Here is a 22,849-nt window from a genome sequence, read left to right as displayed (position 1 = left end):
TTTATTATTTCAGCCGTGATGACATAGGATTCTTTTACTCCACCGAGCAAGCGTCTGTATTCTATTTCTGAATTTCTTTTTGACATTGAGTTTATGTGACTCAACAACTCTCTGTAAGTCAACAGCTGCCAGATGGTAAACATAATTAAGGCTTTCCGTGTATTTGTAACCTGTGACATGTGTTTAGAACACAGGAAGCAAGATGGGAGATGAAGAAAAGGCAAACTCTTGACTCAGTTTCAACGATTCTCTCCCCTTTTAACGGATGCTAACAGGCACTAGGAAACTGTGGTCTTGCCACTTTCTGCAAACTCAATGGCTGGGTGCTTAACGTGCCTTTACAGAAGAATCTAAACCCTAACAGTAATTGGTGATGAAGCAGTTGATTTAAGGGACCAATTTGCAAAAAAGAGTATATTATTAATATTTCTCCCAAAATATTTTTGGTGACAGTGTAGACTCTGATTAGTTACTGAAACAAAGTATCTGCTATACATACATTTACCTGGTGATAGACTGTGAGCCATCCATCTCACGAGTTGTCAGGCCGTAGATGAGTTCATTAACTGCTGAGATCTACAATAATCCTTCAGGGATGGGAAAGTCAAAATGTTTTCCAAACTCCAAGTGCATGATGGAGACAGGGACCTTCATGAGTGCTGAGAATGCAAATGGCGTGTGCCTCTGTCACAATTCCAGTTAATGTCAGTAGCTTCTCCACTGACTATCAAGTTTTCGTTGTATTACTTTGGGAAAGTAGGATATTACAGTACTTAATGGAATCAACATTAAATACATCTAAATATATGCAGCCTAACTGAAAAAAAGTATTTCATTTTTGTAGTGGTAGACAAACATTGAAAACGGAATCATGTCCATCACTGTGTAGTTTTGCACTTGTAATAGTATTTACATAGTACTACTACTACTAATAATAATAGCTGATATTTATTGTCTTTCTACTTTGTTCTGGAATGTTCTAAATATATATCAACAATTACCATGAGGCAAGTAATTCTCAGAGTAAGTCCCTGAGCAGCTACGACAAAATAAAGAACAAAACTGAGCTCAAGACAACACCTAAAGACTGACTTGCAAGACCATAGTAGGTCTTCGTTGAGAGCAAGGGCCTCTAGCAGAGGTGCAGTTGGGTGGCTGGACCTTAGGCTTTGAGCACGAAAGAGGGCATGATACTTGCATTCCTACATAAAGCAAGAAACTTGAAAAGAGGTAAGTACCCTCTTAGAGGTAAGAGACCAGTCCCCTGGTCTTAGACGGAAGCAAATACAGAACTTTCAGGAGGCCAGAAGCCTCCATGTTTAGGCCCCTGTGATTTTTGAAAATTAAAATAAACCAATCTCAACTGAAATTAAGTATAATTAAGTACGTAAAGAAACACACCATTATTAAGCACAAGTGAATCAACAAACAACCGATTTTGGTCTTTATGGTCCTAAAACATTAGATTTTGTCAGATACATACTTGACATGAATAATACACACATTTGCAAGTAAGGCTATAATGGAGACACTGAACAGAAGCTTCACTATTAAAGGCTCTAATAGTTTAATAGAGGAAATGCATAGTTGTTAAAATTTTTTAAAGTTTAGAACATTCAGTAAATACAAGATCAGGCACAATTAAAGAGAGAATTAGTCAACTGAAAAAAAAATAACCAAAAGAAATTAGCAAGAGAAAATATAGAGAAAAAAGAGATTTAAAATATAATAGAGACATTTAGAAAAAGGGATAGCATTTAGCTTAATTAGTGAGAAAAAGAATATAGAAGTATTTAAGAGGCAATGGCTGAGAAATATTTAGAAGACAGAAATTATGAACTCACAGAAATGGAGGCACAGTATATATCAAGCATGGCATTAAGAGACATAGTTTAAATACAAATACACAGAAATGTTTACTATAAAGGAATGGAAAAGATGCATGTTTAATGTTTATAGTAAACTCAAGAAAACTGGCTTGATAGGTTTATATCAAGGGTTATATATATAGGCAAAATAGACTTCAAGACCAGGAGTATTATCGGAGAAAAACATGGGTATTTGAAATTGATAACAGGTCAATTTGTCCTGGAGATATAAAAGCCTATGTGTCCGACAACATAGTTTCAAAAAGGAGACAGAGGAGGAGAAGAAAAACTGATGCAAGTAAAGAGAGAGAGAAACAAAACATCGTTAGTTACAAATTTAACTGTTTCTTCAGTAACTGGAAGAATTAGACCCAAGATTTCAGTAAGAATATAGAGAAAAACATTGTTAATCACCTTGACTAATAGACATTATAAAGTACTACAAACTACTTTAGAACATACTCTATTTTGCAATGTAGCATTCATCAACATATACTATATTCTAAATACAGTATTTAAGTGTCAATACATTTCAAGAGGAAATCCTGAAGAGTTTCTTCTTTGTCCGCCAGTCCTTGAGTAAGAAATCAGTAACAGTAAGAAATCTCCACGAGCTCCAGACGTGGAACTAAAATTACACACTTCTCAGTAACTCGTGCGTCAGAGAAGTATGAGAGAAACTAGAAAAGGCATGGATTTGAATAGGAGTCTATGTAGGACACACCCAAGTGCCTGCCGTACTAGGAAGTCCTCAGCGAGCTGATGTGGTTCTCAGCTGCAGGACGGCTGGACTACTGCAGCTAACTCACTCTTGCCCTCTTTATTTTTTCTGATTAAAAACACTGTTGGCAGAGGCAGAGCCTCCCACGGTCAGAGGCACACCACTGTAATACTCCTACATAGGAGAAGTGATTAGTGCAGTTTTTGATACTGGAACTGAGTTTAAATATCGTTGGAACTTTTATCAGCAGAAAAGAGTCTCCAGCTAGCAAGGTGGCTGGACGCCTGGTTTCTTTTTCTGATCTGGCAGCTGTTCGGCAGGACCTTTTGTTGTTCCTGCTCTGCGGTTCCCCACATCGGGCTTTGCTCAGGCCGGAACCTGGAAAAGCCACAGTCTCAGGAGGGAAGGCCACGCTCACCTCCCTCTCCGAAGTGGAAAGCTGACAGGGAAACCAGGGCATCAGGAACTCGCCCATCTGCACCGGAGATTTGGGTGTTTTCTTGATTCGGAAATGCGTTTATTTGCATTGGAATGATTTTCGGTACACATGGTAAAAAGTTGTTACCTATCCAACATTCAGACGGAGAAGAGTCGTCAGGGAACACATATAAAGGACCCAGGGACACAGCCGGAGGCGGGGAGGATTGAGGGTGGGGGGTGGGGGGTGGGGGGGTGGCGGGGAAAGTGGTGGCAGGAAAACGGAGACAACTGTATTTGAACAGCAATAAAAAATAAAAATTAAAAAAATGAAGGAAAAAATAAAATAAAAATAAAAATTTAGAAGTACCAAAGCATTAACATTTTAGGTGCTACACAGAAAAGAACATTGTGATTCTTAAAGAGCATTTTTGAAATACAAATATTTGACTTAAATTTTTATTAATGATAATACATGTACACCTACTCTGTAGTTTTAAGCCACGGGATTTTTTTTTGTGAACAGTTTTGTCAACATTTGGAAAAATATCTGAATATGTAAAATCAGATGAACTTTAGAAGAGCATTAAGAGAGAATTTATGTGAATAATTTTAGTATACACAGCATAAAACATTAGAATTCATAAGTAGTTGCTTTTGGATTTCAAAATTATTATTGCATATACAAATATGTAGATTTTAGACTTGTATGAAAATAATATTTTAGATAATGCTGGTAATTGTTTTGGACTGATTATTTTGTGCAGCTCATACATATTTATAATTGCTCAAAATTTAAATATAAAGTATTGATAAAAAAATATAAGAAACTAATTTAGTGATATGCTTTGATTAATCAAACAAAAATAAAAGTTAAATTTATCACTTATAATTAGCACACTTTTCTTGATGACTTTGTATTTTGCAAAATTTTAAGGCATCTGGTCAAATTATTGTGATAAAAAGAACTGTAACGTTATAGTTTACATCCTTTGTTTAAAATGCTTGTTAGAAAAATTTGGATATTTGATATTCATTTCTGACTTTAAAATGTAGATTGTAACATTTGCTAAAGAGAAGTGACCCCTGTTTATTTACAAAAGATTATTTTTCTTAGGATAAATGATCCTAGAAAAAGGCCACTTAAAAAAAGGAATCAGTGTTCAAAAAGAACCCATACTTCACATTAAATAGTAAAAGTAATTTATTGCAATTTAGTTTGAAACAATAAAATTTATTATCAAGAGTGTTATTTATTTTATGCTTAATACAATTTATTCTAATTATGCTAATTCTAATTATTCTTTATTCTAATTATTTAAAAGAAAAAATATCAATTTGGGGGCATAATATACATTTTATAGCAAAATTGTATAACTACATTATTCCATCTTTTACTTTAGATTTACATTTTGAAACATGACCACAGAGGATCATTTTTTTGGAAAGATAAAATATATGACAGATTCATTAATTTTCCTAAAGACCTCTCATTAACCTTTTATTTGAATAATTATCATTCCTCATTCATGTTGATATTTTTCTGTTTCTTGGTATAAGTGAGTTTTTTTTATTTTTATTGTATTCTGGCTATGTGAAGTATTATTTGAAACTCGGAATCTTACTGAAATCTCCTGTTTCAGCAGGCCCCCTCTGACACCAAGGCAGTGGGGAAAGTGGGACCCCAAGGCTTGACTGCAGGGCGCAGATGAAGTTCTGGTTCCTCACCTGGCCCGCTGACCAGGCAGGGGGTGGGGGAGGGGTGCTTTCTTGCTGCTGGGCCAAGTTGTGTTTTCCGACTCCCCAGCAGGACTCTGCAGACACCAACCTGGTGGAGAGGGAGAAGGGCCACCTCCTTTTTGGTCCCCAGGCATCATTCTTTGGTGGTAGATTAGGTCTAACAGGCAGCCTCCTCCGACACCAGGTGGGGATGGAAGTCCAAGATCCTCCCGGGGCCCCCAGCGACACCTTTGTCAATGAGTCAGGGAAGGCTCGCTCCCACTGGATGAGGATGAGACTCTGGCTTGCCAGGTGGTCGTGGTCTTCTTTGACTCCTCCCCCACCCCCACCCTCCACCCCCGCCATGTGTTAGTGGAGTGAGGAGGATGGAGCCGTGTGACACAAGAGTTGACTTTGGGCTCATTTTGTCTGCTCCCATTGGCCTTTCCAATGTGCATATTTCTCCAGCAACAGGTCTGGGTTATAAGAGGAAACAAGACAACCCAGGGTACTCACCACTGTGTTCTTCCTCAGGTCCCAGGACCCTAACAGTTGTTGGGACTTCCTCCCAACAACTTTTAGACTCTCCTATGCAGTTTTTATATACACTGTCAAGGGTTCTTAGCTGTACTTAGTGGGAGGGGAAGAGAGAAATGGGGAATTCCATCCTGGTCTAGAACCAGAAATCCATCAAATTATCTTTTGAAGGATTCGTCATCATGCCAACATCCATTTCTATTTTGTCTTAATAGCTTAATTCTGTTAGATTTTGGTTATGCTGTGGTCTTGCTTGTAATCCTATTGTATTTTAGCAGCACTTTTATTGACTTCCTGGAAAAGAGCATCTTCAGAAGCTTTGTATTTTAACCTCACATTAGCACTGTGTTACTTCCGATTATCAACATGTAATTGACGACATGCACGTTGATGTGTGGTTGCTAGGAACACAAATAGTAGTAGTAAGTGGGTGAGGATGGGGGGATGAATTTTATAAGTGACTATTAGCAACTATTTTCACGGCATAGCAACTTTTGCTCCCCTGTGTAAAATTTCTTAAATTCAGAGGACCTACGTAGTGATCACTCAGATAATAAAAGTGTTCTATATTGTGCTCCACCATTACTAAGTTAACTCCATCTTCCTGTCCTCGTAGTACAAAATCTGTTCAAATGCTGACATTTTTTGGTGCTATTTGTATTCCCTGGTATTACCATGACATGAGAATTCCTACTTAGCAACATATGTGCTTCTCCTAGTTAAAGGTTATTTGAAAGTGTGAGGAGTTGGTAAAAACTTAGAAAATAAAGCTATGACCACAATGCGCTGACATATCCTTCCTTAGAAGTGCATCCCCAAATATTCCAATCAGTCAGCTGAAGGATAACACATGATGCCTTTTGCAAAATTTCTCTCTAAAACATGTTGGGGGTTCTATGTAGGTTATAATCCAGAAAAAGACAACTTAAAGCAAACGTGATTCATCAAGAGTTGTTTTTGAAGACTGTGTTCCATGGTGCCGATATCATAGATTTCATGTAATCGTTCATCTATAAAAATTTGAACTCACCTTGACAACATAATATGGGACCGTATCGGGCAGTTGATTGGCAATCGCCATAAAACACAGGCCTCAGGTGAAATGCATTTGAGACAGTCTCCATCTAGTTTAATCAGTGATAGCAAGGAGACGAGAGGCAGATAGCACCAGGAGGGCAGCCTTGTGTTTCATGAACACCAAAATGTGGTGCCTCTTTTTATTGTTCCACAACATAGTGAAGAAGGAATGGAATGTTGACCACTGTCCACTAGAGACCCATAGCTTGGAAAATGACACATTGGCTAGTATCTTTCTTTCATTCAAAGCCGCCATGGAGCTTAATAAAGGCGTAATTATACGAAATGGTTGAATTAAAGCAAAATCAGTCTTCCATCAGTGAGCAAACTAAGGGCAAACAATAAGGTGACATAATATTAAACCTCTCCCATACTATGTACATGCTAAGCACGGGGTTTCATGGGTTAGACTACATGAAAAACGTGTGTCTGAAATAAACTCGCACAGAGGAAAGTTTGGGAAACCCGGGCATGGAAAGAGCAAACTGAAGGGGACGTGATAAGTTCTCCATGGAGTGCACGTCCGGTCCCTGAAAGCAAGGAGCCTGGCTGCACAGGTGGCTGGCAGTCGCCCCGTGCCCACGGGGAGTTTTGCTCGGGTTGGCACCCCAGTGAGGAGGTTCGCCCTGCAAAGACAATCACACCTGTGGAAAGTTCAGTGTGCCGTGAATAAAGACAAATAAAACCTGGGAATAAAAATACGTTACATTTTGGTGCTTTTAAAAAACAAAAGCTGAGACGTGATATCTCATAGGCGGACTGTCCTAGAGTGTGACCATCAGCTGGACACGCTGGTAAAGGGTGGAGGGCTGGACTACAAGTGACCCTCCACGGCCCCCCACCCTTTCCTATACAGTATTTATTTCTGCCTAGACTGTACTTTGCTCGTGTGACTTCTTTGATTAATGTCTTTTTCCCGATTACACTGTAAATATCATGGATTGTATTTTTATAATGCTCACGGCTACACCTCCAGTGCCTAGCATAGCACCAGGAACAATAAATATTCGTTGAATGATTTAATGAGCAATAGACCAGTTTTTCTTTTCATTGCGCATACGGCTCGCCTGGTTCATGTGTTAAGCCAGCAAACTCGGGAAAGGCTTGGTCCAGAGTCTGCCCCAGGTACTGAGAGTGAGATTTCTGTTCCTTCAGTAGGTGAAGGACAAAAAGGTGGCAACCTAGGAACTGTGGGGAATGAGTGGCGTTGGGAAGGTGTGGTCCTGTTGGAAGATGCAGATGAGACGTTTAGAAGATAAAATTTTTGAGAACACAATTCTGTTTTTAGAAGAAAACCCGCCTTTCTGTAAACCAGTGTGAACCTCCTTCCCTTCTCCTGGTGGGTTCAGTGCAGTGCCCCTGACTTTGTTTACAACATTGCTTATTTGTGGCTTCTGGGTGCTAAGCTTGAAGCTGAAACTCACAAAATATACCTTTGTCTTTGCTAGCATTTGTGGTTACTGTTAAAATTTAAGCAAAGTTCAACTGACTCATGATGATCTCAAGTCTTTTTTTGACAGAAAAATAGCATAGTACTTTCTTGTCATCAAGTAACATGATGACCAGGGAAAGGACACTGTGTGCATGCCATGGCTTCCCAAGCCCCGGGCTCACTGCCTCTTACTTCCGGTCCCCAGATGGAAAAGCACAGGAGATGCCCTGGAAACGGAGGCTGCCCTCCTCACACAGGTGTCTCTCTCCTCCTGAGGAGCTCTTTGAAGCCAGTTCCAAATGAGATGTGGGGGAACCGGCACAAATAATGCCCCTACTTATTACACAGTCATAAGCATATGATTCTGTAACATAGCAATATCACCGTCAAACACACCATATGACATTTTAGGTGAAATGCTTGAATTAAAGCTATAAATTATTACACCCATATTATTGCCCTACCAACCACACTCAAGCAGGTGTTACTTCTCCCGGACCCTGCATATACACTCCATTTCAAATGTGATGCTACAGGTAAAAATTCCCACGTGTGAAATAAAAACACATATGTTTAATGTGGCTTGTTGTCATTTGTGGTAGGGAAAGGTAGCAGTGTGTTTCGTGACTGAGCAGAAAAAACACCCATGAGCTCTAAAATGAGATGGGAAAATGCTAATATTCAACAACTTGTTTCTTTTTTCATTTAGTTAAGAATGAGAGAAGCGACAATAAAGAGGAAAGTGTTGCAGAATCAGATATATATTAACTCCATAACTTCAGTTTTATGGACTGCTGGCACTGAAGTGTGCACGTTAGAGCACAGTTACGAGGCAATGCGTAATCCCCAACGACGCAGACTGGAGCAACGTGCACAGGCAGAGAGTTTCAGGCGGATGATCCGAGGGGCCCGGGGAACTCCCAGGAACCAGGACCGCGCTGCCTGCCGGCAGCCGGGCCCGCCCACCTGCCTGCACAGGTGGCTGGCAGTCGCCCCGTGCCCACGGGGAGTTTTGCTCGGGTTGGCGCCCCAGTGAGGAGGTTCGCCCTGCAAAGACAATCACACCTGTGGGAAGTTCAGTGTGCCGTGAATAAAGACAAATAAAACCTGGGGATAAAAATACGTGTCTGTTACAGTTTGGTGCCGGTACAAAACAAAAGCTGAGACATGATATCACGTAGGCGGACTGTCCTGGAGTGTGAAGTTTGCAGACATCAGTGAGAGGGCCGGGCTGGCAGGAACGTAGCACCCAGCGAGGGAGGGGACCCGCGGTTTCAGTGCTGTTCATGAGGTCTTCTCCACATGGAGCATGAAGTGTGGTTCTTCACTGTATTTATTTTCATCATCCTTACACTGGTTAAAGATTTTTCAAAATCAGCTTTATATGTCAATAAATGGAGTGTACCACAGCATGCCATGTAATTTGCGTGAAAAGCTTAAAATGTCTGGGAAGAGGCCGAATATGAAAGCGCACGAGTAGGGCATTCACTGTGCAACAATGTTGCCAAGTTGGTTTTGGTTGAGAGCATTTGATGTTATAGGAAGAGCACGGGCTTGGGGTCTGCAGATTAGAGGTGAATGCTGGACCTGCCACTTGACCATGTGTGACCTTGGACTCAGTGTTGAACTTCTCTGTAAAGTGTCCACCCCTAAACTGCTGGGTTATGATAAGATTTAAATGAGCTAAAGCTATAAATTGCCTGGCCCCATGCCTGACACACGCTGACCTGTAAGTGCTCAATAAATGCCTATTCCCTTGCACCTCCCGTTCAACCCTGTCCCCACCCACCCCTGCACGCCTCACGTGAGTATGTGCTCACCTTCCACAGGTGAAACCTACTTGTGGTTTTCAAACTGTGTTAGCAAAGACAAATTGATGTCGTTTACAAGCAGAAGGACTGACCTTTCATCCCTAGGCTGCTGATTTAATTAACAAATTATATAACTCCTTAAAAAAAACAGCTTGGTATAGATGATCACACGTAAGACACAGTTATCCTGGGAGGAATTGAAGAGATTAATACACAGATTTTACAGATAAGAACTTTGAGGCCCAAGGAGTCAGAGACTTGCCACCCTGAGACCTACCAGTGGGACGCTGGGACTCTGGTACCCAGGTGTCCTGGCCACCACTCACAGTTATTGGAGGAGTAAGGTTCTTTGACACGAAGACAGACTGCTCAAGATCAGATCCAGGTTGTGCTACAGTCTAGATGTATGACCTGGGTAAGTCGCTTCAATTCTCTGTTCCTCTGTTCCTCCGTTTTCTTGTTTACAGAATAATTATACTATGATCATCAGTATCAAGTTATAACATTTCTTAAATGTAACATGAAAGTTACAAAAGAAAAGACACCTGGAGCAAAGGCCATGCTCGGTGTACATCAGCTGTTAGTATCAACGCCGTGCTTTTTCAGCTACGGGGCGCTCCACCGGTAACAGTGAATGCTTAGAAACTTCGGACACGAAACCCGAGCACTCTGTCCTAGGGTGAAAATTAATCTTCGATGCTTACATGTTTTGTTCCTAAATTTGCCCCAATATGCTAAATACTCTAGCCTGAGACCTAGCCCTCTGCCCCGTGGCAACTCTTGGCTGTTTTTAGGGGATGGGAGAAGCGTCTGTCTGCTTTGTGTAAGAACACGTGTTATCTGCGGGAAGCAATTCACACCTGTGAACGCGCTCCCCCCGGTTGCTGTCTCCGCAGGAACCAACTTCACCCTGGCGGAGCTGGGGATCTGCGAGCCGTCCCCGCACCGAAGCGGCTACTGCTCCGACATGGGGATCCTTCACCAGGGCTACTCTCTGAGCACGGGGTCCGACGGCGACTCGGACACGGAGGGCGGGATGTCGCCAGAGCACGCCATCAGGCTGTGGGGCAGAGGGATCAAGTCCCGGCGCAGCTCCGGCCTGTCCAGCCGCGAAAACTCAGCGCTGACCTTGACTGACTCTGACAACGAAAATAAGTCGGATGACGAGAACGGTAGGCCTGCTTCTCAAATACCTTGCCGTGTTCTGGGTGCCGCGCACCGGGGGGCTCGGGATGTTTTCATTCCCCAATAAAGAGGCGTCTAAAACCGTTCATTTTCTTTTAAATTGACTTTGCCCGCTCTGAGCTGGGGGAAAAATACACCAACCGACCTCCAGCGCACAGCAAATGAAGAGAGATTTTTAAAATCGTAATCTGATGTTAACAGAGTCGCCAGGTAGAGTCGGGTGGTCTTATGAGCAAGTAAATCATGTCGCAAAAGAGGAAAGTTGATGAACTATGGCCTGTAGCTAGGAAATGTCCTCTCTCCACAAGTTTCTGAGTCTTCGTATTGATTTCTCCTTCCCAGTAAATGGCGACCTGTGTTTGTTTATGTATTTTTTATTTTTTTCATGAAGCTCTCTTAAGAGTCCTGTCTTAGACTTCCATTTCCAAGTGGCAATGCCTCCTACCCATGTTAAAGATCCAACTGGGAACAGTTGCCCTGGAGTTTGATGGTGACAAATAGGAAGGGGCGTGTCTTCCAAACAGTGTTCTCTCCTGTGTTTGTCGTTCTTGGTACCGGTGCAGGTTAATGGCTTCCCCCACCTCCTATCACAAATCACTATCGCTTATCCATCAGCTTTGTAGATGGGTTTTAATGAAACTCCGAAAATTAAATGCTTCTGGTCATTAAGCAGTAAATATAGGGAAGCCTAAGAAACTCATTAAAAAGATAAGGTGCTTATTTGCGGATTTCTCAGTGACTCACAACTGTGTTTAGTCAAAAACATTTTTATAAAAGAGAAATTGCATTAGGTACAGTTGATTTATGACGAAAGCCTCAAATGCTGTGTGGGTTGTTATGACTACATTGTGTGTTTGCTGAAAGAATTACCATTAACATGTTTACAAGTAGATCAGTTAAGGGTGTTTATATAAAATATTATAAACTTCTAGTAGAGCAGCTCTAAGTATTTTCTTGCATTTAAAAAAAGGAAAAGAAATTTGCAGGCAGGCAGCTTGTTGTGAATGCAAAAGCATAGTTCAATTTTACTTAATCTCAGAACTGTTGAAAATGCATCATTTCCTGGGTGAGTTGCATATATTCAGAAAGATGTCACTTTGTTGCATTTAAATTTATGTTTAATTCTGAAATAATTTATTCTATGGTGGGGACAAGGGGTTGTGTCTTAATTATGCCTTCGTTCGTGGAGCTAATCAAGGCGTACTCTCAAGGAAAAATCTGCACTTGACTCCTTTTGAATTTTAACAAAATTCTGACACTTGGCACATTCAACACTCCAAGGTGCTTAGTTGATAGGAAATTACATTTAGAAGTTTTCAGAAAAGCATACATTGAATTCATTTACTGATACACTTTTTCAACTGTGTGTCAGATACAGTTTAAATAGAGGCCGTTTGATTGCCTAATAAACAAACTCACTCGTAATCCAAGAATTTAAGGAACATTGGAAACAAGGCATTTCAGCAAATCTTCCATGGTTTGTATTCTCGCTGGTCTCATGGGAACCATCTACACAGAATTATGTATATATATTTATAGAGTCTTCACTCTCTTGTTTTAAGCCATATATACCTTTAAAAACTCAACTAATAAAGGGAGGTTCCTATGAAGCAAAGGGAGCAAAAAAAAAATGCTTGCCTCAAATTGACCCAGAACTGTTGTGGACGGGAGAACTTTATAATTGATGATGTTGTTGGTAGACTACTAGTCATCTCTTTTTCCCAACATTATTTGAAACATCATATTTGAACAGTTTCACCTTAGGAGAGTCTCCATAAATCCCTGCGTACACAGTGTCTCATGTTTTTTCAGTAATGCTAGTTATAATGCAGTCAGAAGTGCGTAAAGACAGATGCACTTAGAAGTACTAAGCGATGCTTTTGTGCCTGCATCGGTCAGAGCACGAAGGGGGTATTGCCGGTAGAGTTCAAGCTTAGGTGATAGATGGGCATTTTAAAATGTACAGATAGAACATGTTTTCTCTCTAACTTTTCATATTTCACATATTCAAAAGATGTACATAATACATGTGCTGTTCTCATTGGGGGCCAGTAATAAAAATAAGAAATTGTGTGCGGCATATCCTAACCTCTTCCAGCAAGTAAGAATCAGGTGTAAGCTACTCTGCGGACCGAGGTGTTAACTTCAGTAAACTTGCTCTTTCTCTTTGACAAGTGCTGTTTGGCTCGCGGAGAAATCAATGCGTTTTCACATCACTGAGTTTATGAAGTTTGAGAATGTATTATCATAGAGATTGACAGTTGCCCCACGGTTCCACACCACCGCATGGACACTTCCAAAGTCGTCATGAATTTCCTCACGCTTGCGCCCGCGATGGCTTCCTCCATCATAAACACTCTGCCCTTCACAGCCCAATCAATAACCTTTTAGGGATGCCTGTCTTGAACAGGAAGTAGCAGAATCTATACTTCTAGAAAGAAGCTCTCTAATTCCATTGTACATGGGAAGGATATGTGGTCGTAAAACGGATCTTTTCCCTTGGATCCCAGACATTTTTATTTCATTTTTTTAAGGTGGAATCTTGGGGTGCCTTGGCCTTCCCACTGCTTCTTTAAAATCGCCCTCAACAGTTCCTATTGCGGTTTTATTAAGCACAGGTAGAAAGTGAAGACCGATCTCGAAAACCAACTTCCCTTTCTGTAATATAAAAAATATGTATCCAGCCTTCAAACTCATGCAATAAAACTCCCGACTGCCAACAGTTCTTCCTGAACGCTGCTGCGACAAAAATGACCTACGAGTGACTTGAAAGTCCTGTTGCTATGAGCCCACAGCTGAATTAGTCTTTCTTTTTTTTTCCAGCTTGAGACATTTCAAAATTATCACCTCTCACGGCTCTGCGTCGTGCGCTCACTGTATGACCACCAGATCCACAGTGTGCTGGCTTGGGTTTCTTTAAATAGATGCAACTCTCAGGTTCAGGTTATTTTATCAGGTCCTTTAACTCTATCTTTAAGTGAAGGATGGCTTGCCTAGAAATAGCAATGAGAGTTGAGAACAGCTCCGCTGAGTTCCCGCGGCTGTGCAATTTGACTGCATCTGTAGGAAGGGCTTTCTCAGTGACTTGAAGTTAGAAACATTCCGCTTTTGGGTAATAAATTTCCCACTTAAAATATATCCTCTCCAAGGCCCTTTGTATCACCTGAGTTGTGGAGAAAATGGAGCAGTGTCTCATACACAAGGATAACTAATTGCCGTCTGAAAAATGCGGAGAAGCACACTGTAAAAATCCTGGTCTATGTACTCCTGACTCCCTTAGGCAGTTTCTTCACCTTGGGGACTTAAAAAGATCCTTGAGGTTTTTTTTCCCCAGCATAATTCTAGTTTCAGTTATTTTATTGGAAGTCCAGACAGAAAAAAAAAGACAAACTAAGCTAGGCTATGGGATAGGGAGTTGGACATTACAGAAAACGAAATCTGGCCTTGGTTAGAACTCTAAAAAAATTATCCTTCCCCATCTCCTCTCCATTTTTCCCAAAGTAAATAAAGACAGTGTTCATTTTCATCTGTTGTCAATTGGGGAATGTACAATTCTCATAATGTACTTGGAGGCTGAAATTTTGAATGTTGGGTAAATTCCATTGCATTTCACAGAAGGCATTTATGAAACAGGCCGGCTTTGGGCGATATTGTGGGCTCGTGCAAGTGGATCTGTGAACCACAGATTCCATCCGCCTGTGAGTCCTCGTCGCGAGTCTGCAGTGGCTCCATCTCCTCCGAGGGCGTGGGCACAGCCGGTCCTGAGTGCATGTGAGCTGAGACATGAGGACTGACCTTGAAGGGGAAGAAGGATCTTCCTTAATACCAGGGACAATGTCTGTAGGTCATTCACCGCTAACCACTTTGCATTCATTTGTCATATGAGTGGAGTTCCTTCCTCTCTTCAAAATGTGGCTTCTGAGTACATTTCACATCTGAGTGCCCTATAAGCGAACCTGTCCAAGGCCTGCTGTGGGTTTCTGGTTCCCCCTCCCCACTCTGTTACTCTTACGTACCCTCAAGCTTTCGCTGCGTTTTATGAGCCACTCTGCTCCTTTCTTCTCCCCCATTCCACATGTATGAGCTCCAGAGGATGCCTGGAACAGATGTAAAAACGTACTATAAGCACCAGATAATGATAACCTAGGGCTCATAATTCTGCTCTTAAAGTTGGGGATAAGCATAGTACAAGGAGTGGCTACAAGTATTGCACAACAATATTGGACGGTACTTTTCATGTTGGTAGGCAGATGGTTTCTTTTCCAGCCACGCCTGATGGAAAAAAACTTACTGGAACCTGAAGAAAAGACTGCCTTAATTCCTTAAATACAAAACAAGAAAAAAATGAAAGCAAATGAAAATGAACTTTAAATCCATTTTAATGACAGTTATTTCAAATTCTGTTTGCAAGCTTTATTTTTTTTTATACTCGAAAATTTGAAAGAGTAACGTTTGTAAAGAGGAATGTAAAAGGAGTGATTGTGGAATGAAAACAAGACGTGAGAACAAAAGAACACAGGGCCCCGGTCCTGTCTCTCCCTGAATAACCCGATGCTTTCATTTGATACCTTTGGTTGGATTCCCTGAAAGTGCGGATATTAGAGGCCATAGAGGCACTGTGTTTTATAAAAAGTTTATTACCACTCTTTGTAAAGTCAGTAGGAGTTGTAAGTATAGAGTTACCACCGCGTTAAAACACAGCCGACAATAAGAGAACCAGAGACAATATTCAGGAATGCCACACGCTGGATGCATGAGCAAGAAATGAAGGGCTTGATGTTTTGCAAATGAACGTAAATGAGACCTCAGCGATTTAGGTTTGCGGCTAATTAAGCCATGCTTACATTACTTTAAAGTAGTGAACTTGAAGGAGCGGGAGCGGATGTGCGGAGTCCAGCGCTGCATGTTCCAGATGATAAACTTTAGTTGCACGGCTCTGAGTTATTCATATATTTCTCTCTTTCCTTTGGCGGTTCCTTTCCTGTCTGTTAATGCTCCCAGGGGCCATCAAGCCACGGTTCCTTTCAGTAAACGCAGTACATGAAACGAAGGGGTAAGCCTTCCTTCTGGCAGGGCCGGGGGTGGATTGGTACACGTGTAATCTCCAGGGCCCTGGGGAGACGTTGGGTTTACCGGATAATCATTTGGTTTTAAGCGGCCGAGCTCCTGCTATATCGGCACTTTCACTTCAGTTCCGCAGCAAAGGCCGTAAACGGGCGAGGAGGCAACCCGTCTGTGTCAGTTGGAGACTGGAAGCCTCTTCTCACTCGGGAAACGGGACCTTTTTTGCCTCTTGTTCAGTCACTTTGTCGTTTAGTTGTTGTGAACTTTGGGATCAAAGTGAAATGTGAACTTAGGGGAGAGGTGGACTCGGTGATTAAGGCCGTGAGTGAGTGAGTTCAAGCCGAGGTAGCGGATAGTGCATGTCTTCTAAAGACAACGGAATCAGGGGGCATTTGTGCAGGAAACGAGCGAGCTAGAGAGGGTTCGAGGTGCATCTGAGAAGCAGCGAGACATTTCAGGGATCCGTTCTGGAACTGGTCCGCAGTGGGCCAGGAGAAAACGTTAAGTGACGGATTTGTGAACGGGATAGGAACTGCAGATAGGGAGGTGTTATGTATATGCGATTGTACATAAGGGCAAAATGTCACCTGTTACTGTTGAGTAGTATTTAGCGCTCGCCGAAAGAGCCGCCTAGAAAATTATCCTTCCCACTCGCCCTCAACTCAGTTTTAGGGCTATTAAAGGGATCAAAGGCGGAGGCAAAAAGATTCCTGGAATAGTCGTTAACAACAGAGGTCACGAATTGTAGTCCGTGGGTTGTGTTCTTTGCTTAGTTTTCTGGCAGTGTTAAAAACTGTACATCGCTAAGCAACATTTTAATAAAGTGGGTTATGTTATAGGAGCCGTTTGTGTTTTTGGCTTCTCTTGCAATATACAAGACCGAAGAACGCTTGTTCAGGTTTCTTCCAGAAACAAACTGGGTCAGAAGCAGCAACCGCGGCAGGTGTAGGTGGGCTGTGCCCCCCGGCCCACCTGAGCTCCCCGAAGGCTGCTCCTCTCGATTAAGGTTTGCTGTAGCCTGCATAGGCACTTGAGGTACCAGCTCTAACCTACATCCAAACGTTGGGGAAATCAGAGATACTAAAAGTGGTGGAAAGAAAGCTACAGATCAGCCATTTGAGCTTAGTTTAACATGTGTTTAGATTAGTCATGTTATATCTTTTTTTTTGTAAATTTGACTCATCTATAAAATGGGTTTAGTTTTTTATAACAAATTTCTTAAATAATTTTAAAGATAAATTAAAATGTCAGGGTAAAATAAAGTGAAATCATGTGAAAATTAATTTAATTTGGAAATAAAGTAATTGAATCATATTTTGCCGTGTATAATGCATACCCACGTTTTTGTGTGGGTTAGACATGGGATTATTATACCCGTGATACGTAATCATTATATCCATGAGGAATGTGCATTCCTATTTTTCCTTCAAAAATTTGGGCCAAAAGTACACATTGTACATGGCAAAATGTGGCATATGTGTCAGAAGGGATGGTAAATGAGTGATAAGCCATCTCCACCTTCTAGGCGGGTGCCCTGAAGCTCTGAAAAAGTAAAGGGACAATCTTTGATTTTTAGCACACACACACTTACAGCTATGTTACTGTGAAAGCATCCAGGTGGACTTTTAGGAAACAGGTGGAGGGAAAACACACTTTAAAAACTTGAGCTCCTTGAGCCAATGGAGGAAAACCCCAGGGTTTTTCGGGAGGAAGCCATTTACAGAGGAGGAAAATGACTTTGTGCTAATTATGTTCGGTTTGGATCAGGCGAGAGGTCTGTGGAGGCTGCCACAGGGACGTGGAAGGCAGGAAAGCAACCCGCAGGGCCGCCCGCAGACCTCCAGCTCCCCAGGAGGAGAGACTGGGAGCAGGGCAGGATGATGCCCCGCTGGAAACAGGCCTCCACACACCAAGCAATGTCCCTCTCCAAGTGGGCGAGCAGGGTACCCAGGTATTGTTATTCAGGAATGACGCTCATTCACTGTGCGACATATCCCGGGTTCTCTTAGCATCCCCAGGATGCTTGTGAAGAAGAAAAGATCATTGAAATGCAAGCCTGTTTACTAATGGAAGAAAGCAGAATATGTGAGTTAGCATTCTTTGAAACCTCTCCATTCACGGAGGTTTATACTGGCCTGAGGGGAATAGAAAAGATTGACACTACAGCTAATGTTAAACAGAACGTGGGCCGTGGATTTACATGGGGAGAGCGAGTCACATGAGGAGGTGAGGGAAGTATTTCTCGAGAGTGTATCTCATGCAGGAAATGCACTATTTTACATTCACTGGTTGAAAGGGATCTTTGAGATGAATTAAAAACAGAAAATTTGTATTCGGACACTAATGCACATTGGTTAAATATGCATATTTTAATACATACATATGTGATGCTGGTAAAACTACGTTCTGTTTCATTAAGCTTTGACAAAAAGTACCTAAGTCATCTCGGACAAGGAGATAGTTTCAGTGGAAGGGTTCTTATTTTATTTCTGAAAAGACTTAAGGAGTGGCTGCTGGATGTTCAACATTATACAAAACCACTGTGTGTTTCTTTGTATGTGTGCCTGTATTATGTGTATTTGGGTGGGGGTGTTGGGAGGTTACTGAGATGGATAGCCCTCAGGTCTAGGCAACTAGTGTCTCTTCAGACTATTTGGGTAATCCATTCTCTTGGGGTAACCTATTAGTTTGTCTTACTGTTCATGGCTCTCTGTGCTGATTATACCTTACTATTTTTTTTTGCTACAATTCCTATTTTCTTCTCTCAATTCCCTATGCCAGCTTTCACTCCTTCTATGAATAGATGAAAGTATTTACTTTGGTGTTTGTTGAAGAAAGCAAGCACCCCTATACATTTACAGAAAATTTCCTGTCTATTCTCAAAAGAGAAATAAGGAAATAACATTGTATACGCCAGCACACTGGAATCATCAGGGCAGCTTTGAAGAGATAGAGTTTTAATTAGATTGTAAATGAGGGTTAGAGTTTATATGAGTGGAACTGAGATGACGGATATTCCAAAGGAAAAAAAAACAATGTGTATGGCGATTGGACTATGAGGAGGCAGTGCAAAGATCATGATGATCTTTTAGGAACATTCTCTTCAAAAAAAATCCAGCTGTAGTCAGACTAGTGGGAGCATAGTAATTTCCTCGGACAGCAGTAGATACACAACAATACAGATGTGGGAACCAGATGACCAGGAGCTCTGGCTTTTCTGATAAGGTGCTATGGTCTCTGCCCAAGAAGGGTTGGAGAGCTCCTGATGGTTTATTTGAACAGGAACTGTTATGTTTTAGCAAGCTTCTGGTTAAAGTGTACGCATGCACACACGGGTGTTTGGACAGGAAGGTAATACAGTCAGAAGCAGTGATGTCAGGGAGGGAAGCCGTAAACTGGACCAGAGGACCCAGGAACTCTCCGGGCTCCAGAGAGTTCTGCTTCTTGAGCTCTCGGTGGGAGAAATAACCACTGAAAGGCACGTGAATGCTGTGTATGTGTAACTAAGATGTTCACATTTGACATGCATCTACTTCGAAGCTCATGGAGTACAAGGAATGCTCCTCGTGGGGTAATCTCTCATGCCTGCACACGCAACACAGTGTTACAGCCGCTGGGCTGAAGCGTTTATGCCGCTCACGTGACTAGGCAATGAAACAGTATCAAATAGTGCTATGTCTAAGAAAATGTAGGTCATAGTATTATTTTTTAAAAAACTGTGTTATAAGTGAGCGAACATGGGCTACAACTATTTCAGTTGAGTAACAGTTTCTTGAAGACTATTCCTGGTTCTATGTCCTTCTTGCTGTCTTGGAGTCCTTTTCTCACGTAATTTGTTTCAGTTCTCCTGAAACGGTGGCCCATGTCTCCCGCGCTTTTATGTTTTCACAACTCATGGTTCTCTATTCTTTGTTTTTATTATTTGCTCTATTTATAAAATCTTATTGTGTTTATCTTTTATGATTCTGTCATTTTAACTTTCACAGTATATTTTGTTATATTTTTTCTAATATTTTAAGATCAGTATTAGGTTTTAATACTTCCAGTCTTCCTTATTTAAGGAGAATAAATATATTTGCCAGCTTCCATAGGATATAATTGCTTTCCAAAGAGTCTTAGCTATGTGGACACTCAAAGTGAAACAGAATTTTAATGCTATCAAGTTTTCACTTTAGTACTAATGATTGTTAATTCACTATGGTGTCAAAAGTGAGATATATATATGATATTTAATATTAACATATATAAATATACATGTATATGTAAATATGCATAGGTATAAACTATATGTGTAGAAAGTATGTCTAAAATATATGAAAATATGAGTGTGCCTGTACTGCACAAATACACAGAAAAGCTTGAAAAAGAATAGGAATCACCTGTAATTTGACATCAGAAACAACCATGGTTAATATTTTTGTGCATCTGTTTTTCAGTCTGCATGCATATATATATATGATATAAATATCTTTATAGAGTTGGCATCGTGATGTACAATTCCTATGCAGCTTTATGTTTTTCAGTGAATATATTATAAACACTCCACATGGCACTAATGTTTCTGCAATAGTTCACGGGTTCACAGTATTCCTTTAGCATGCCATTTGCACAGTTTCCTTTCATTGGACATGTAACTTATTTTAGAATCATTAAAGAAGAGTGATGGATAAAATCTTTATACCTAAATTCCAAAGCATATCTCTAATTTTGTTTCTTGAGATAAATTCTGAGAAGATACACGACGTACATGGTTACGCAGAACTGTAATTCTGTTGAGGCAGGCGCCTGTGGCGGGTTCGCCTTTGCCCCGCACTCGGTCAGAGCGCACCGGCTGCCGCACCTGTGCCTGCTCGGGAGGCGCGGAAGCCGTGTTAGCGTTGTCCTTAGTCACTGATGGGCACATCCGCATCTATCTGAGTGGGAGTGAGTCTGGCAGCTCTCCATGCGTTTGTTGTCTATTTGCATTTCTCGTTTTCAAAGATATTGGAATGACTCTGCTCAGTTTTGAGTTTGTAGTTATTTTTAACTGTGTGTATATGATCCCAGAGTAAGTCCTGTTGTACTTTATCCCTACAGATGGCTTAAATGTTCTTTTACAGGTGTGAAAAATCACTTGGCTACATTCTGAAAATCATGTGACTTATTTTTTGTGGGATAGGATACCATATATAATATATATATAGATATACTGACATACAGATATATATCTATATCTATAGATAGTCCATATTTTGCCATGTTTAATGCACACCCACATTTTTTGGCCCCAACCTTCAGGAAAAAAGAATCTTTCATTTTAGTTTTCAATTCAACTTTTTATTCGCTTACCACTTAGATGCTTGCTTTTTGTATTGTAAATGAATGTTAGTGTTTATTTATGGACATATTATGGTATGAGAAATTTTGTGTAACAGATAATTACAAAACACAGAAACAGATACAAGGTATTTCTGGTACTACCCATGTATAATGCACATCCTCATTTTTCCCTCAAAAATTTGGGCAAAACAGTGTGCATTATACACTGCAATATATAAAGCTGGAAAAAACATTTAGAATGGCTGTATTACCCAAAGAATAACTGAGTAGGGTAGGGAATTTTTTCCATAATAAATATTTCAGCTGTTGTTCAGAATGCAGTGCTTTATTTCAGATTGTTAATTTATAACAAACCGAGGACAGAACTGCATTCCATACGATGAAAGAAAATTCGCATCTGCCAAGACAATCTGCAAGGCACCTTAAGGAAATAAAAATCGAGTAAATGATGTATTAAATATTCTTAAAACTCCCTCCATCTATGGTGCCTTTGATTCAGCGAAGATGGTAATAATAAACACAGTGGTGTCCCAGCTATTGATATTCTTACAAAATAAGTAGTTCTGCATGCAAGATAAATATCTCAGTACGTAAAGAAATACTCTGAAAATAATTATGTGGAAGCAATTTCTATTATAATAAGCATATGGTTCTGCTAATATAGACTGTCGCTTAATAATTGATGTCATAGAAAAAAACGTCGAAAAAGTTCCATATTCTGGGCATCCCCTTGTACATTCAGAATGGAAAAGACCCTGGTGGAATGCAGAACAATTAAGAGAATACGGGCTGTCTTCCACTTCCGCAGGCAGACATTTATGGCTGCGAACAGCAAGGCACATTGGGAAGGCAGGAAGTGCACAAATCACCTTAATCTGTCCCTCTGTGGTATTTCAGGCCCTCCACAATATAGTCCAATTTTATGATTTTAGCCCTTGCTCCCACTTCTCCTCTAAATATATTTTCAGCTCCAGCCCAACTAAGCTACTTACTTTTTCCAGAGCATATTCTTTCCTCTCCTGTGTCTTTGTTCATCTTCCTCCCTTTGTTTTCATGGTTGTCCTCCGAACCGCACATCCATCCCTTTCCCAGCCATCCCATCGTCAAAGAGTCATCTAAGAGGCCAAGGCCTCTATGACACTGTTCTGATCTTTTCAACTGTCTGTGAACACCCATTCCTTTGATTCCACAGCATTTTTTTTATTTATCAGTTTCTACTGGAACTTAGGGGCAATGGTGTAGCCTTCACCACAGTGGAGAAGTAAGTGAATGGAGATACATTTTGCAGATAGAATATACAGAACCTGATAATGGCTGGATGTAGCATTTAATGAAAAACAGCAATCAAGGATTCCTGCCATCTGCAATGGAGAGAATTGTTTACTGCCAAGATGAAGGAGTACTTAGAAAGGACAGGGCTGCCCCAAAAGTTCCCTTTTTCTCATTGTTCAGTGGCATGAGACGTTCAAGTGGAAAGGCGGTGTGGGTAGTTGCATAATTATTCAGAATGGAACCCAGAGGTGAGATCTGAAAGGAAGACATCAACTTCAGAATCCAGAGCACCACAGTGGCCTGTGTATACCCGTAGACATGGGTGGGCTCCCACAAGGGGAAGGGGAGAAAGAGACAAGGAGAGGACAGGGGCAAACTCTGAACAGCCCTTCCTGACATGTCGGGTGGAGGAGAAGGGTCACTCAAC

At 41.0% G+C, this 22,849-nt stretch overlaps 1 protein-coding gene across 1 annotated transcript in view; it reads left to right on the top strand.

Annotated features, from left to right (window-relative positions):
• Positions 1-22,849, top strand: part of TENM2 (teneurin transmembrane protein 2) — an 842,102-nt gene that overhangs the window by 57,972 nt on the left and 761,281 nt on the right. Inside the window, exon 2 of the mRNA XM_045827298.1 lies at positions 10,479-10,754. Coding sequence (XP_045683254.1) covers positions 10,479-10,754 — 276 coding nt within the window. The remainder of the gene's footprint in view (positions 1-10,478; positions 10,755-22,849) is intronic.

This window comes from Phyllostomus hastatus, unplaced genomic scaffold, assembly GCF_019186645.2.
Source record: "Phyllostomus hastatus isolate PE091 unplaced genomic scaffold, TTU_PhHast_1.1 phas_contig_150, whole genome shotgun sequence".
Lineage (NCBI taxonomy): Eukaryota > Metazoa > Chordata > Mammalia > Chiroptera > Phyllostomidae > Phyllostomus > Phyllostomus hastatus.
This window is presented reverse-complemented; position numbering and strand designations above follow the sequence as displayed.